The sequence below is a fragment of the Ictalurus punctatus genome, chromosome 13, assembly GCF_001660625.3.
Source record: "Ictalurus punctatus breed USDA103 chromosome 13, Coco_2.0, whole genome shotgun sequence".
Taxonomy (NCBI): Eukaryota; Metazoa; Chordata; class Actinopteri; order Siluriformes; family Ictaluridae; genus Ictalurus; species Ictalurus punctatus.
The window spans coordinates 12,287,775-12,301,969 of NC_030428.2; the positions used below are offsets into that span (position 1 = coordinate 12,287,775).

At 41.1% G+C, this 14,195-nt stretch overlaps 1 protein-coding gene across 1 annotated transcript in view; it reads left to right on the forward strand.

Annotated features, from left to right (window-relative positions):
* The window catches only part of fam20cb (FAM20C golgi associated secretory pathway kinase b), a 37,721-nt gene that overhangs the window by 16,537 nt on the left and 6,989 nt on the right, over positions 1-14,195 (forward strand). The window contains exon 4 of the mRNA XM_017484210.3: positions 10,734-10,826. Coding sequence (XP_017339699.1) covers positions 10,734-10,826 — 93 coding nt within the window. The remainder of the gene's footprint in view (positions 1-10,733; positions 10,827-14,195) is intronic.

The following is a 14,195-nucleotide window of genomic DNA, read 5'->3' on the forward strand; positions in this document are numbered from 1 at the left end:
CCTACCCGTCTCATGCTTCCGGCTGTTTTCTTTGCGCTCCAATAGACAGGCAGAGATGAAGTGATCAATTTTAATTACACAGATGTGTCTGGATCTCAGCTCAAGCATAAATACAGCTCATATGATATGTGATTTTAATATATACATAAATCTATGTTCATCAAAACAGGCATTGTGCGATTCATTTGTAGATCAGCAAGTTATGGCAGTCGAAGCTAATTGTGGCCTATTTAATCAATAAAACAAAGATTTCAGTCTATAATGGACAGTATCTCACAAAAGTGAGTACACCCCTCACATTTTTGTAAATATTTGATTATACCTTTTCATGTGACAATACTGAAGAAATGACACTTTGCTACAATGTAAAGTAGTGAGTGTACAGCTTGTGTAACAGTGTCAATTTACTGTCCACTCAAAATAACTCAACACACAGCCATTAATGTCTAAACCGCTGGCAACAAAAATGAATATAACCCTAAGTGAAAATGCCCAAATTGGGCCCAATTAGCCATTTTCCCTCCCCGGTGTCATGTGACTTGTTAGTGTTACAAGGTCTCAGGTGTGAATGGGGAGCAGGTGTGTTAAATTTGGTGTCATCGCTCTCACACTCCCTCATACTGGTCACTGGAAGTTTAACATGGCACCTCATGACAAAGAACTCTCTGAGGATCTGAAAAAAATAATTGTTGCTCTACATCAGGGGTCAGGAACCTTTTTGGCTGAGAGAGCCATGAACGCCACATATTTTAAAATGTAATTCCGTGAGAGCCATACAATATGTTTAAAACTAAATACAAGTAAATGTGTGCATCTTATGTAAGACCAACACTTTTAAAGTACAATAAGTCTCTGAATTATTTTTAATAACGTTGTTATGCTGTTGCTAACCAACGACGAATAAAGTACTTCTTACCATTAATGCGACTTGTGGTGCTGCATGGTTTTACTGATGGCTTTGTAGTCTGGTTGATACGTGGTGAGGTTAAGCTTCATGCAGGCGTTGAGACTTCCATCCGGTAAACGTGAGCGTAGTTTGGTCTTACTGTTCTTTAGATGTGAGAAAGACTGCTCACATGCATACGTAGAGCCAAACATTGTCAGTACAGCAATACTCACACGCTGCAGTGTGTGCTATGTGACGGGAAGCGCGTTCCGAGTTTTGACAATCAGCTGGTCCGCGTGTTGAAGTTTTTTCATTTCTCCCCACTCGTGTTTGCTCACCAACTCTGCTTGCTGTCGTGCAGGTCTTTCCAAATCTTCATCCAGTGACTTGAACTTATTCACCCACGTGTCTGAGGCCTTCAGGTCAGCAGCTTGTAGCTCAAAATCTCTGACGGAGACACCGGGGATGTAACTCAGGTCGGCGCTGTCCACTGCACACTCGTGTGGATGGGTGATGAACTTAAAAAGACGAGTGCGCTCACGAAATTCTCCAAAGCGTGCTTTGAATGACTGCAGGAGATTAGATGTGAAGCCCGCGATGTAGTACGGCATGTGTCGAAGTGCCGCTTTATATTTGACCGTTTCATCGATGCAATTTTATCATTACATATTAGACACACTGCAGAACCTGCTCTCTCCACAAAGGCGAATTCCTCTGTCCATTCCTGCTGAAAAGTACGATACTCATCTTTTTTTCTTTTAGCCATCTTCTTCGATAAAAGGGTTTCTGCAATTAGCTAGCTGACTACTTGATTAAAAGGAGGGAAGTTTACTTCCTGACCTCACAACGACCCGTGTACGTTACACATTATCCAGTAAAAATTTGGTGTTGTCCCAGAGGACAGCTGTGATTGGCTCCAGCCACCCGCAACCATGAACGTGAGCGGTAGGAAATTAATGGATTGAAATACATGAGAATGTTTTATATTTTTAACGTTATTATTATTTTTTTATTAAAGATTTGTCTGCGAGCCAGATGCAGCCATTAAAAGAGCCACATCTGGCTCGCGAGCCAAAGGTTCCCGACCCCTACTCTACATAAAGATGACCTAGGCTATAAGAAGATAGCCAAGACCCTGACACTGAGCTGCAGCACGGTGCCAAGACCATACAACGGTTTAACAGGACAGGTTCCACTCAGAACAGGCCTCGCCATGGTCCAACAAAGAAGTTGAGTGCACGTGCTCAGCGTCATATCCAGAGGTTGTCTTTGGGAAATAGACGTGTGAGTGCTGCCTGCATTGCTGCAGAGGTTGAAGCGGTGGGGGGTCAGCCTATCAGTGCTCAGACCATACGCCGCACACTGCATCAAATTGGTCTGCATGGCTGTCGTCCCAGAAGGAAGCCTCTTCTAAAGATGATGCACAAGAAAGCTCGCAAACAGTTTGCTGAAGACAAGCAGACTAAGGACATGGATTACTGGAACCATGTCCTGTGGTCTGATGAGACCAAGATAAACTTATTTGGTTCAGATGGTGTCAAGCGTGTGTGGTGGCAACCAAGTGAGGAGTACAAAGACAAGTGTGTCTTGCCTACGGTCAAGCATGGTGGTGGGAGTGTCATGGTCTGGGGCTGCATGAGTGCTGCCGGCACTGGGGAGCTACAGTTCATTGAGGGAACCATGAATGCCAACATGTACTGTGACATACTGAAACAGAGCATGATCAGTATGCAGTATTCCAGCATGATAACGACCCCAAACACACCTCCAAGACGACCACTGCCTTGCTAAAGAAGCTGAGGGTGAAGGTGATAGACTGGCCAAGCATGTCTCCAGACCTAAACTCTATTGAGCATCTGTGGGGCATCCTCAAACGGAAGGTGGAGGAGCACAAGGTCTCTAACATCCACCAGCTCCGTGATGTCGTCATGGAGGAGAGGAAGAGGACTCCAGTGACAACCTGTGAAGCTCTGGTGAACTCCATGCCCAAGAGGGTTAAGGCAGTGCTGGAAAATAATGGTGCCACACAAAATATTGACACTTTGGGCCCAATTTGGACATTTTCACTTAGGGGTGTACTCACTTTTGTTGCTAGCAGTTTAGACATTAATGGCTGTGTGTGGAGTTATTTTGAGGGGACAGTAAATTTACACTGTTACACAAGCTGTACACTCACTACTTTACATTGTAGCAAAGTGTCATTTCTTCAGTGTTGTCACATGAAAAGATATAAACAAATATTTACAGAAATGTGAGGGGTGTACTCCCTTTTGTGAGTTACTGTATAATCTGCTATACTGTTTCTGTGTTACTTCCCTTTATGCTTGACTGGTATTCAATTAATGATCCTTAATGATCATAGATTGGAAGCAGCTAAACTACTGTTTCTGACTGTGTTCAGTTTCTGACTGTGTTCAGCTCACTGGCCACTTTTTATTCAGAAGCAATCAGAATTATTCAACCCCCATTGCAAATCAGGTTATTGTCAAAATGTACAGACTTTCAGCTGTGTGCAGTGAACAAATCAAACAAAAACAATTGAAATAGTTAATCACAAAGAATGCTTCAAGTGGTTTCCCCAAATTCAACTGAAAATGCAACTTATAACGATTTGGTTATAAGTTATAAAATTATTCAACCCCCTGAATAGAATCCCTCACAGCAGCACAAATATGCAAAAAAGGTGTTGTCTCAAGCATACCTGATGCAACTAATCAAGGGCTTCATTAGTTGCACCAGGTGTGCTTGAGCTGCAACCGGAACTGGCTTGGGGTAGAAAATAAATGAAATACCTGGACGAGCCAGAAAAAGGAAGCCATCAATGGCTGCAACCAGATTTCTGAGAACGTAGGTTGTGAAAAACCCTCGGGTGACTGCAAAAGACCTGCAGCAAGACTTGGTGGCAACAGGGACTGAGGTTTGCACAGTAAGGCACATACTGAACACAGAAGGTTTCCATGTCAGAACTCCAAGATGTACGCTACTACTGACGAAAAAGCACAAGAAATTCAGCTCAAAATCATATAAATAAGCCACAGAAGTTTTGGGATTCTGTTCTGTGGAGCAATGAAACAAAACTGGAACTTTTCGGCACGATGGATCAGCGGTATGTCTGGAGGAAGAAGAATGAAGAAAGAACTTCCTGTCCACAGTCAAGCATGATGGTGGCTCGGTGATGCTCTGGGGCTGCTTTGCATCCTCTGGCACTGGGAACCTGCAGCGTGTGGAAGGCGAGATGGATTCATTGAAGTATCAGGAAATCCTATGAGAAAACATCATGCTGTCTGTGAATAAGCTGAAGCTTGGGCGTCATTGGACCTTCCAACAGGACAACGACCCCTAGCATACCTCAAATTCCACCAAGGCCTGGTTGCAGAAGAAGTCCTGGAAGATTCTACAGGGCCATCACAGTCACCTGACTTGAACCCCATAGAAAATCTCTGGTGGGATTTGAAGAAGACGGTTGCAACACGCAAACCCAAGAATATTACTGAACTGGAAGCCATTGCTCATGAGGAATGGGCTAAGATTCCTAGTGAACGCTGCCAGAAGCTATGCATCTCGTTTGCAGCAGGTCATAACAACAAAATGGTGCCCTACTAAGTACTAAAGACGCTTGCCATGAAGGGGTTGAATAATTTTGAAACTGAAGAAATCATTATAAGTTGCATTTTTAGTTGAATTTGGGGAAACCACTTGAAGCATTCGTTGTGTTTAACTATTTCAACTGCTTTTGATTGATTTGTTCATTGCAAACAGCTGAAAGTCTGTAAATTTTGACAATAAACCTGATTTGCAATGGGGGTTGAATAATTTTGATTGCAACTGTATTATGATGTCTAAGTTCCTCCCACACACCCACTGAGGCATTTAGTGTGTATTCATGCTCAAAGAATTCCAATCACAGCTTCTCTCCTGTCTCAATGGGTTTTCTAAAATGAGCCATACTGCTTTGAGGCATACCACATGCTAAGGCTGGGTACTCCGATTCAGTTTCCAAAAAGACATATACCACTGAGCAGAAAAATATGTAAAATTCCATGCCCAAGTTTGCTACAAATTCATTTTTCTAATGTGGTTTCTACTTGCATGCAAAACACAAAGAGCAAGTTCTCCGACATGCTCAATAATTTGGCTGTCAAATCTAATGTAACATATGATTCAGTGAATTAATCTATGTTTTTATATGTTAGCTGTGAACTTGGCAAACAAGATGTTGATGTTAGGCTTCAGGTCATTTCAGCCTCAGACACTCCACCCACGGGCCACAAATCTTTGATACCTTTTGTACACTTTTCTGGAACAAAACTTCATGCTTGAATGCTGATTGGCTATCCATATTTCTATGTATAAGCACTTCTGTGTGGTAGTTTCGAGCAGGAAAAGAAGCTTTTAAATATGGCATCCAAATGAGCATTTTCATCAAAGAAATTTTAATTAAATGAAAGGCAGAATTTCAATCCTTGTATATTTCCAAGAAGGTCCCATTCAAGTGTTTCTGAAATCACTGCTATGGTTCATTTTGGCTGCCATTGCACACCTCATTTTGCTCCTAATAACAGCGGGCATCAAATTTTTACTTTGTAATTGCATAGAACCAAGGGGTTCTAAGGGCCTTTTGTCAGTACTGCATATGAACACCATGATCAAACTGAGTAGGTCTGGGAAGCCACAATCCAGTGCTCCAGTGCACTTTATAACATCACATGAGACATCAGAAGCACCTGTGTGTAGCAAGGTGGGTGGGCAGTGCAGGCTGTGTACGTTTATAAGATCCTGGATGCATTATCAGACAGAGAAGCTTAGCAGCCATGGCTGGTAAACCTGTCAGAGATTATGTGCAGATGATGGATTCCTCTTTATGGTCCATTGATCTGGCTGGAATATTTACAGGATGCCATTATGGGAGTGATGGACCATGGAGGGGTTGATGCAGCAGGATGTTTAGACCTGCCTGTCGTTCAGCTCGGTCGGTTACTTTCAAAGGCGGGAAGGATTGGTTTTCTGATTGTTGCAGCTGTGCTGTCAGCCTTCTGTCATCTTGAGCGGGCCTCTTTAAACTGACACATAGTCAGTTGTGATAGCGAGGAGAAATCGATTGCTGTCTTGGCCACCTGATGCTCTCCACAAAGGTACATCTATCCAAGGTATCTAACAATCTGTGAGCTCTCTGATAGTTTGAGCTTCAGGCAAAACTGCCTGCTACAAATCTGAACTCAGAAAAGCACAGCCTCCTGTAGCCCACACCATCTCCTCATGTCCACATTTTCCCACACATGTGCTGACTGAAAGCAAACAGCTGACCTCCTTTATCGTGTATCTGTGTTTCACACCCCAGGGCACTGCTGACAGTTAGTGGGTGATATGATTGAGGGAGCAATATAGCATTCAACATAGAGTACTACTACCCAAACAGTAATGTTCCCTTATAAATATACCAACACAGAAGCAGCAATCTTGCTAAAGCACACATATGCACACAGACACACTCATTCATGGGTAAAAATATATAACAGCCCCAGACATGCACAAACATAGACACCCGAGCCTGAGTTCCAAAAAAACAACAACAAAAAAAAACGGAATCTTGTGACTGTCCAGTGACAGAAACATGCTTAGTGGAATTTTTACAGCATGGGTGAGTATTCCTCCTCCCATAAAGCAGACTCAAGGCCGTCATTGGACTCTCTCAATAAACAGCTTTGCCAGCAATGTCAGACACGGCACTAAATAGTGGCCATCTGGGCTGAGCTGAGCTTGGTGCGTGTGGATGAGTGCAATGGCCTCGATTCTTGCTCGGGGCCAGTACGCCCTTCACAAGTGAAACTGCACCAAGCACTTTAATGTTGAATGAGAGAAAAATGATAGCAGTGTTTTATCTGACAGGCCGTTTCAGACACCCCCCCACCCCTCACCCCCCATGCTTCTGTTCCACACCTCATATGTTTTGTAGCTGCACAGACAGAAATTGTGGTGAAATGTGCTTGAGGGCATTTCACCTCACTGAGTGCCGTGGTGAGGTCAGCTGGAGTAGTGAGGCTGGTAAAACAAAGTGCCTCCTGGCATAATGTGTTATCTGTTATCACCAAGGTGCCAATGAAAGCTGTTTTATTTTCTCCCAGGTACCCCTTACACCCTGCCCATCAAGAACGGTTCAGTCTATGAGAGCCAGGGCATTAGCTCCAAAGGTCATCTCTGTATGCTTCAGCAGAGTTTAAACAATGCTCCATTTGCTAATCATAGTAAAGTCAAGAAGTCACAGTGCAGTCCCAGTGGAAAGTGCGCATAAAGTGATGAAGTTTAGCATGTGGTTCAGCAGCATGTGGTTTCAGTGCTCAGTTGTTCCTCTGCATCACATTAACTGGAATGATGGAGTGAGCTTTTAGAGCATGTACAGCTGCCATGCATGTGTATTGTTCCTGTTCTCAAGACAGTTATCAATGACATATGTTTAATGGTATTTACTGAGCAAAGGGCCAGCGAGGGACTCAGGCAGTGTGCACAGTCACAGCTGTTTCTCCAACCATTAATCTGTTCTTGCCTATTTTCTCGTGGTATTAGATTTTGTATGGTGCACACCTTTTGTGTTCCCACCCCCACAGCATTTTGCTATCTACTTCCTATATTTTGCTTGCAAAGCAAATAGTCAACTATTTTTTTGCTGGCATGGTCCTCTAAGCCTTTGGTGTGTGTGTGTGTGTGTGTGTGTGTGTGTGTGTGTGTGTGTGTGTGTGTGTGTGTGTGTGTGTGTTCTTTGTGTCAGTAAGCTGTCTTCCTGTTAAGCGTAAACAAGAGTAAACAGTGTCTTTACACCCATGCAAAATGCATACTCAGCCGATTTTGATATCTCATGAGGCCCTTGTCTCAGCAGACTTTAATTTTAAAAAGTCTACACTATAGACACACATCCCAAAGGCCCATCTTTGCTTTCTCTGAAATAGGTGTCAAGTGGGAGGCCAGTTTATGATAGATGTTACACACACTATGAGTTGTACACAGGACTGGAACAAAGAAGTGGCTAGAGCAAGCAGTTTTTGCTCTCATGTGGGCAGTCAGATATGAATCTAGCTGGACAAAGAAAGGTCATGTATATTAATACGGGAGCGCACGGGATGTGGTGAGGTGCTTAGATCTGGGCAGGGTCAAATTACTTTGGCTTAAATGACTTATTGTTTGTACTTTGGGAAATAGCACCAATGAAGTTCATTAGAAGATACACTATATGGCTGAAAGTATGTGGACTTGACCATTGCACACATATATGTTCCTTCCTCAAACTGTTACCACAAATTTGGAAACACACAATTGTCTAGAATGTCTTTGTTTGCGGTAGCATTACAATTTCCCTTCACTGGTGCTAAGAGCCCAAGTCTAAACATGTCCCAGCATGACCGTGCCCCTGTGCACAAAGCGAGCTCCATGAAGACATGGTTTGCCATGGTTGGTCTGGAAGAACTCCAATGTCCTGCACAGAGCCCTGACCTCAACCCCACTGAACACCTTTGGGGTGAACTGGAAAGCGCCAGGCCTCCTCTCCAAACATCATTGACATCACTGACCTCACTAATGCTCTTGTGGTTGAATGAGCACAGATCCCCACAGCCACGCTCCAAAATCTAGCGGAAAGCGGAAAACAAAAAGTAATACAGCCTGGGTGGGGGGCCAGACATTCAGAGAGTACCATGTGCACATATTAACACCAAGGGGAAATTTATAGTAGCCAGTCCACCTACTGGCATGTTTTTTGGGAGGTAGAGGGAACCTGGAGGAAACCCTCACGCACATGGGGAGAACATGCAAAGAAACTCTACACAGACAGTAACCCAAGAACAGGATCAAACTAGGGACCCTGAAACTGTGAGGGTGGAATGCTACCTGCTATCAAATTAATGCTTAAATATTCATTCACATCTTCAGTAAGGACTTCAACCTGGTCAGGGCTATGATGGACCCTGATCCAGGAACACCTGGTGCGATGCAGAATAGCAGCGAGCCACTAGCACTAAGAGCACTAGCTGCATCTCAGAGCAGAGGAATGTGGACTGTCTCTGGCAGATTCAGTGCTAGCTTATTTAATGATCAGTGCATATGTCATCCTCACAGCTGTATCTGGAACGAACAGCCGGCACAGGATGGCACTCCACACGGAAATATTGCTACGAACCCTGGGAGAGCCAGTGCCAAGTTTATTAAAGGAAGAGCCTCTTGGTTGACATTTAGATGTGAGAACCCGGAGCAACGCAGAAATCTTGAGTGGGTCTGAAATGAGCTCTGCTGAAAACATCCCCGTACCATTGTATACAATGTAAAAATATCCTGACCAAAAACATGGCAATCCAGTTGATATTCCCTACCTACAGTCCTGTGCAAAAGTCTGAGGCACCCTATTTTTGTTAGTACAAACTTTGTTATAGATTTTTAGTTCATGATTTCTACATTATCGAGTCAGTGCAATTTCCAAACATTAGTTTCACAGCACAAAATGAAATGTTACAGAAAAATGTTTGTATGTCAGTAAAGAAAGTAGCATATTATGTAAGAAATCACTTTTCAGACAAAAACTATAATGAAGGCTGCTGGGCGAAAATCAAAGTCTGTGGCTGGTTCTGCAAGATGCTCAATAAAACTTATCAGCTAATTTCCTTATAAAACAAATTGTACCTGAAACTACTAATACATTTTTTTTTTTTTTAAGTAAAAGGTCGTCACACCAAATATCGGCTTTGTTTCATTTATTACTGTTTACTGCTCTTTATAGTATTTTTTTAAATGTAGAAACATTTAATTGAATTATTTCTGAAGGTATCTTTGCTTTACAGCATTTCTTTGAATGTGCCTAAGACTATTGCACAGTACTGTACGTTGTTTTATAGCAATAAAATTCAAATAAATAAAAAAAACTAAGTGAAAAGGCAATGACAGGAAGACAGTTATAGGAATAATAACATTAACAGTACATTGTGTCTCTTGCACCATCAATGCTTTACACCTCTGGAGAAGATTCAGAAAGTGTGTGTGTGTGTGTGTGTGTGTGTGTATGTGTGTGTGTGTGTGTGTGTGTGTGTGTGTGTGTTATTCCCTCAGGGGCCCTATAAAGTTCCTTCAGTTAGCAGACAGAAGGTTATGTTGTGATCCAGAGCATCTCACAGGTGCTCTATGGGGTTAAAGGTCAGGAATATGAGAGCAGATCTTGGACTGTTGACCATTTTCCTGCCAGTCTGCTGAAACTTTGTCTGCTGTGGCAACACTGGCACATGAAACACAAGCCTGCAGCATACTGGCGTCACTCTCACTAACTTCTCATTATACTTAGGACTATGGTACATACCTGGAACCCTGGAACATGTATAACCTTTACGCAGCATATTAAGCTTAGAATGACCAAAGCAAATTGAATCTTTTATAACAAAAGACAACAATAAGCTTCTTTTTAGTATAGTTTTTCATTCCACGAATGGCAAATCTTATCACATTTTACTCTGATACTCGCTGTACATTTTATGTGTGGTGTGTGAACCTCAATATTGATTGGTTCTTACTTCATAGGATGCCGTACATTTTTTATTATTGGGAGATTTCTCCACTGTTTAGTATAGCCAAGGATTTTTGAGCTTCTTGAGCTTACACGGCTTACGCAGCGCTCGCTCTAACCTCTGGCTAAATTTGGCTTTCGTATATCAGATACTTTTGGGACAGATTTTTAGTAATCCAGAAATAGTTAGAGGGTAGATGTATTCCAGAATGTTTTTGCAGCCCACAATGGACTCTCTCAGAGTGAAATGATGTGGGTTTTAAATTTTTTATTTTTGTTTATCCAGTTGGGACTTAAAGCACCTTTGTTTTGCAGGCAGACACGGGAGCAGGAGACACCTCCGGACTTCTTCTACTTCTCTGATTTTGAGAGACACAACGCAGAGATTGCTGCTTATCATCTTGACAGGTAAATATCCCTCAACAGGTGCTGTAAATGTCAGACATTGGGATGAACATAATTCTGTGATTACATGTATGTGCTTGTATTTACACCATAAATAATTGCTGTTGTGTTTACAATATTACGGCATGTCCTGTATTACAAATTTATAATAAACTCCAATAATAGTATAATGAATTGTTTACAACAAATGACTGGAAATGGACTTTTCCTGAATAATTGTAAGGTTTTGAAATGTTGAAGTTTCAAAAGCAATGGAATTTATGTTTATGCACTAGATTAATATGTATATTTTACAGGATATTAAAGTGCAATGTATAGGTTATTTTAACTGGTTTGTTATGTAGGACAGTTGAAATAGTGAAATGTGAGTGTGAGGTGATCTGTTGCATAAGCTGGGGAAGTATTTTTCTGTAATTTAGAATATTACATTTGTTCTAAGTTAGTGTGCAATTTGAACTATGGAGGCTTGGGAGAACCTTTTTGGTAAGTCAGCAGGGTTGCCAGGTGCGTGGTTTTCCCAATAGCTTATTTTATTATTCAAGGGTGAGTCGAATGAAAACCTTCAAGTAGAAGGGGATACTGAGAATAGTGGACCAGGAGTATTTTTATTATTATAAAAATTATTACTTTTGCAACTACACATTTTATGTACCGTTTCTCTGATTTATGTCTCACTTTTATTCTTTTATTTAACTCACACTTGTATTTTATATTGTTGTAGTTATTTAGCTGTGAAGATAAAGAAATGTTCAGTACATTTTCCTATATTTTGCATTAAAATATATAAAAAGGTTTATTTATTTCTGGTTTTATTGATTATATATATATATATATATATATATATATATATATATATATATATATATATATATATATATATATATATTACAGTAGTTTATTGTATAGCTTATTACTGTAAAAAAAATTCTACAGTATGATATAGAGAATTTATAGTACTAACTAAATTAATCATTACAATAATAACTAAATTGACTATTTTCCCTGTGAAATTACAAAATCAGCAGTAAATACAGTTTTACAGTACTTTTAAGAACGTTAGGAATTTGCTATAAAATCTGCAAAAACCTTTTACAGTGTATATATACAATTCCCTCCACTAATATTGGCACCCTTGGTGAATATGAGCAAAGAATTTGCTTTATTGTTTAACCTTTTGATCTTTTTCTCAAAAAATATTCTGCTGTCATGGATATCAAACACAACACAGTTTTATCCAACAAACAATCTTTGTTAAATGTAGGTGTGCAACAATTTTTGGCACCCCTATGAATTCATATGAGAAAAATATATTTCAAGTCTATTCCCATTGATATTTTAAAACATTTTTAGTAAACCTGGGTGACTAGGAACAAGAAATTGTTCAGCTGTGACTTCCTGTTACACAGGGGTATAAATATGAGGTAACACATAGGCCAAATTCCCTTAGTCATTCATCACAATGGGTAAGATCGAGGAATATAGCTGTGATGTGAGGAAAAAGGTTGTTGAGCTTCACAAAATGGGAAGTGGCTATGAGAAAATGGCACAAGCATTGAAAATTCCCATTTCCACCATCAGGACAATAATTAAGAAGTTCCAGTCAACTGGAAATATTATGAATCATCCTGGAATTGGACGTGTGTCTATATTGTCTCAATGTATAGTGAAATGTTGCACACCTATATTTAACAAAGATGGGTTTTTTTTTTTTTTTTTTGGATAACCCTGTGTTGTGTTTGCAATTGTTTGAGATCCCTGAGAGTAGAGTATTTTTTTTTAACAAAAGATCAAAAGGTTAAACGCTAAATACAATTTTTCACAGCCTTCTTTGCTCATATTTACCAAGGGTGCCAATATTAGTGGAGGGCACTGTATATGTCTAGGATTTGTTTGCAGAAGGATGTTGCACTGTAAAATCCAGCATACGTGTGTGAATGTGTGTGTAATGATGCACATTTGTTGTGAGTGCAAAGGAACACTGTGTGTACGAGAGCGTGTGTGTGTGTTAGGAAGAGCAAATGGACTTAACATGGAATCCACAGAGGCCACAGTGACTCACTCAAAATCAATGCAACTCCCATTCCTAAACACCCACCTAGCTCACTTCAAAACTATTCTATGGGCTGAAGGATATATACATACAGTCGCATCTGAATGCACTGTGCTCACTGACAAGAAGTGAAACAGAGGGAAAAGACTTCAGTCAGTTAGTCACTCTGTCATGGGCATCTGTAGGTGTAAAACTGAATGCTTCACCTTAGAGTCTGATTTCCGTTTTTATTGAATCTGCCTACCTCATTAATTGTGTAGTTAATCTACCTGCGTGTTAAGCAGTTCTGTGATCCTCCTGCAGTCTGTTCATGTGGATTTGATTCTATTCTGTTAGGATGAAGTGTAATGATTGAGCAGGCCCAGTACAACCTTCCTATGCTCTCTGCACACATCTGGCCCTCAGCTGTAACCTCTCATTGCCCACAGGCATGCATGTGGGAAGAGAGAGGAAACCAAGAGCATGAAAAAGCCACCTTCTTTCTAAATATAAGTTTTCTGGGTTAGCCAAAAGTGCTGGTTTTTAGTTCGGTGCCGGGTGAATGCAGCATTGCCGAGTGAACCTCATGCTCTTCAGCCACGACCTCCACCATCACATCATTAATTATCTGATTTTAGTCAAAGGCGTTCGCTCATGGAAGTGGCCAGGAACCATGCCAAAGAAGAGGCTGAACCCCTTTTCAGTTTCTCTCATGGCTGACACTGTGCTCAGACAGTGAAGCAATATTTCCTCCACATCCACCCTCCTTCTGCTGCCAGTGTGAATGCGACTGCGCAATTAGTAGCTTCAAGTACAGTCATCCCTCAGGCTCAGTCAGTCCATTACAGGTTTTTCAGGATGAATATTTAAAGTTGTTCTGTCAGCAGAAAGCCTCTGAGGAGAGCCGAGCACACGTATAAAATGCATCATGCATGCTGAATACCTATTAGAGCATGAATGGATGGAGACATTCTCATGGCATGGCAGACTACATGTTCATTAGTGGCTCAGAGAGACATGCTCAATAACTAGGTCAAAGACTGAATGAAATAATGTGGAAATATCAGGTAAAGATTTTCATCTTGTGTTTGAAAGGATTAAAATTATATGCACAAAGAATAATCCTTTATTTGTCATATATACATTACAGCACAGTAAAATGATTTTTTGTGTGTGTGCATATGCCAGCTTGTTAGGAAGCTGGGGTCAGAGTGCAGGGTTAGCAGTGATACAGCACCCCTGGAGCAGATAGGGTTAAAGGCCTTGATCAAGGGTCCAACAGTGACAGTAACCCTGTTGCACCACCACTGCCATAAAAGAATTACCTTATAAAAGAATCTAAA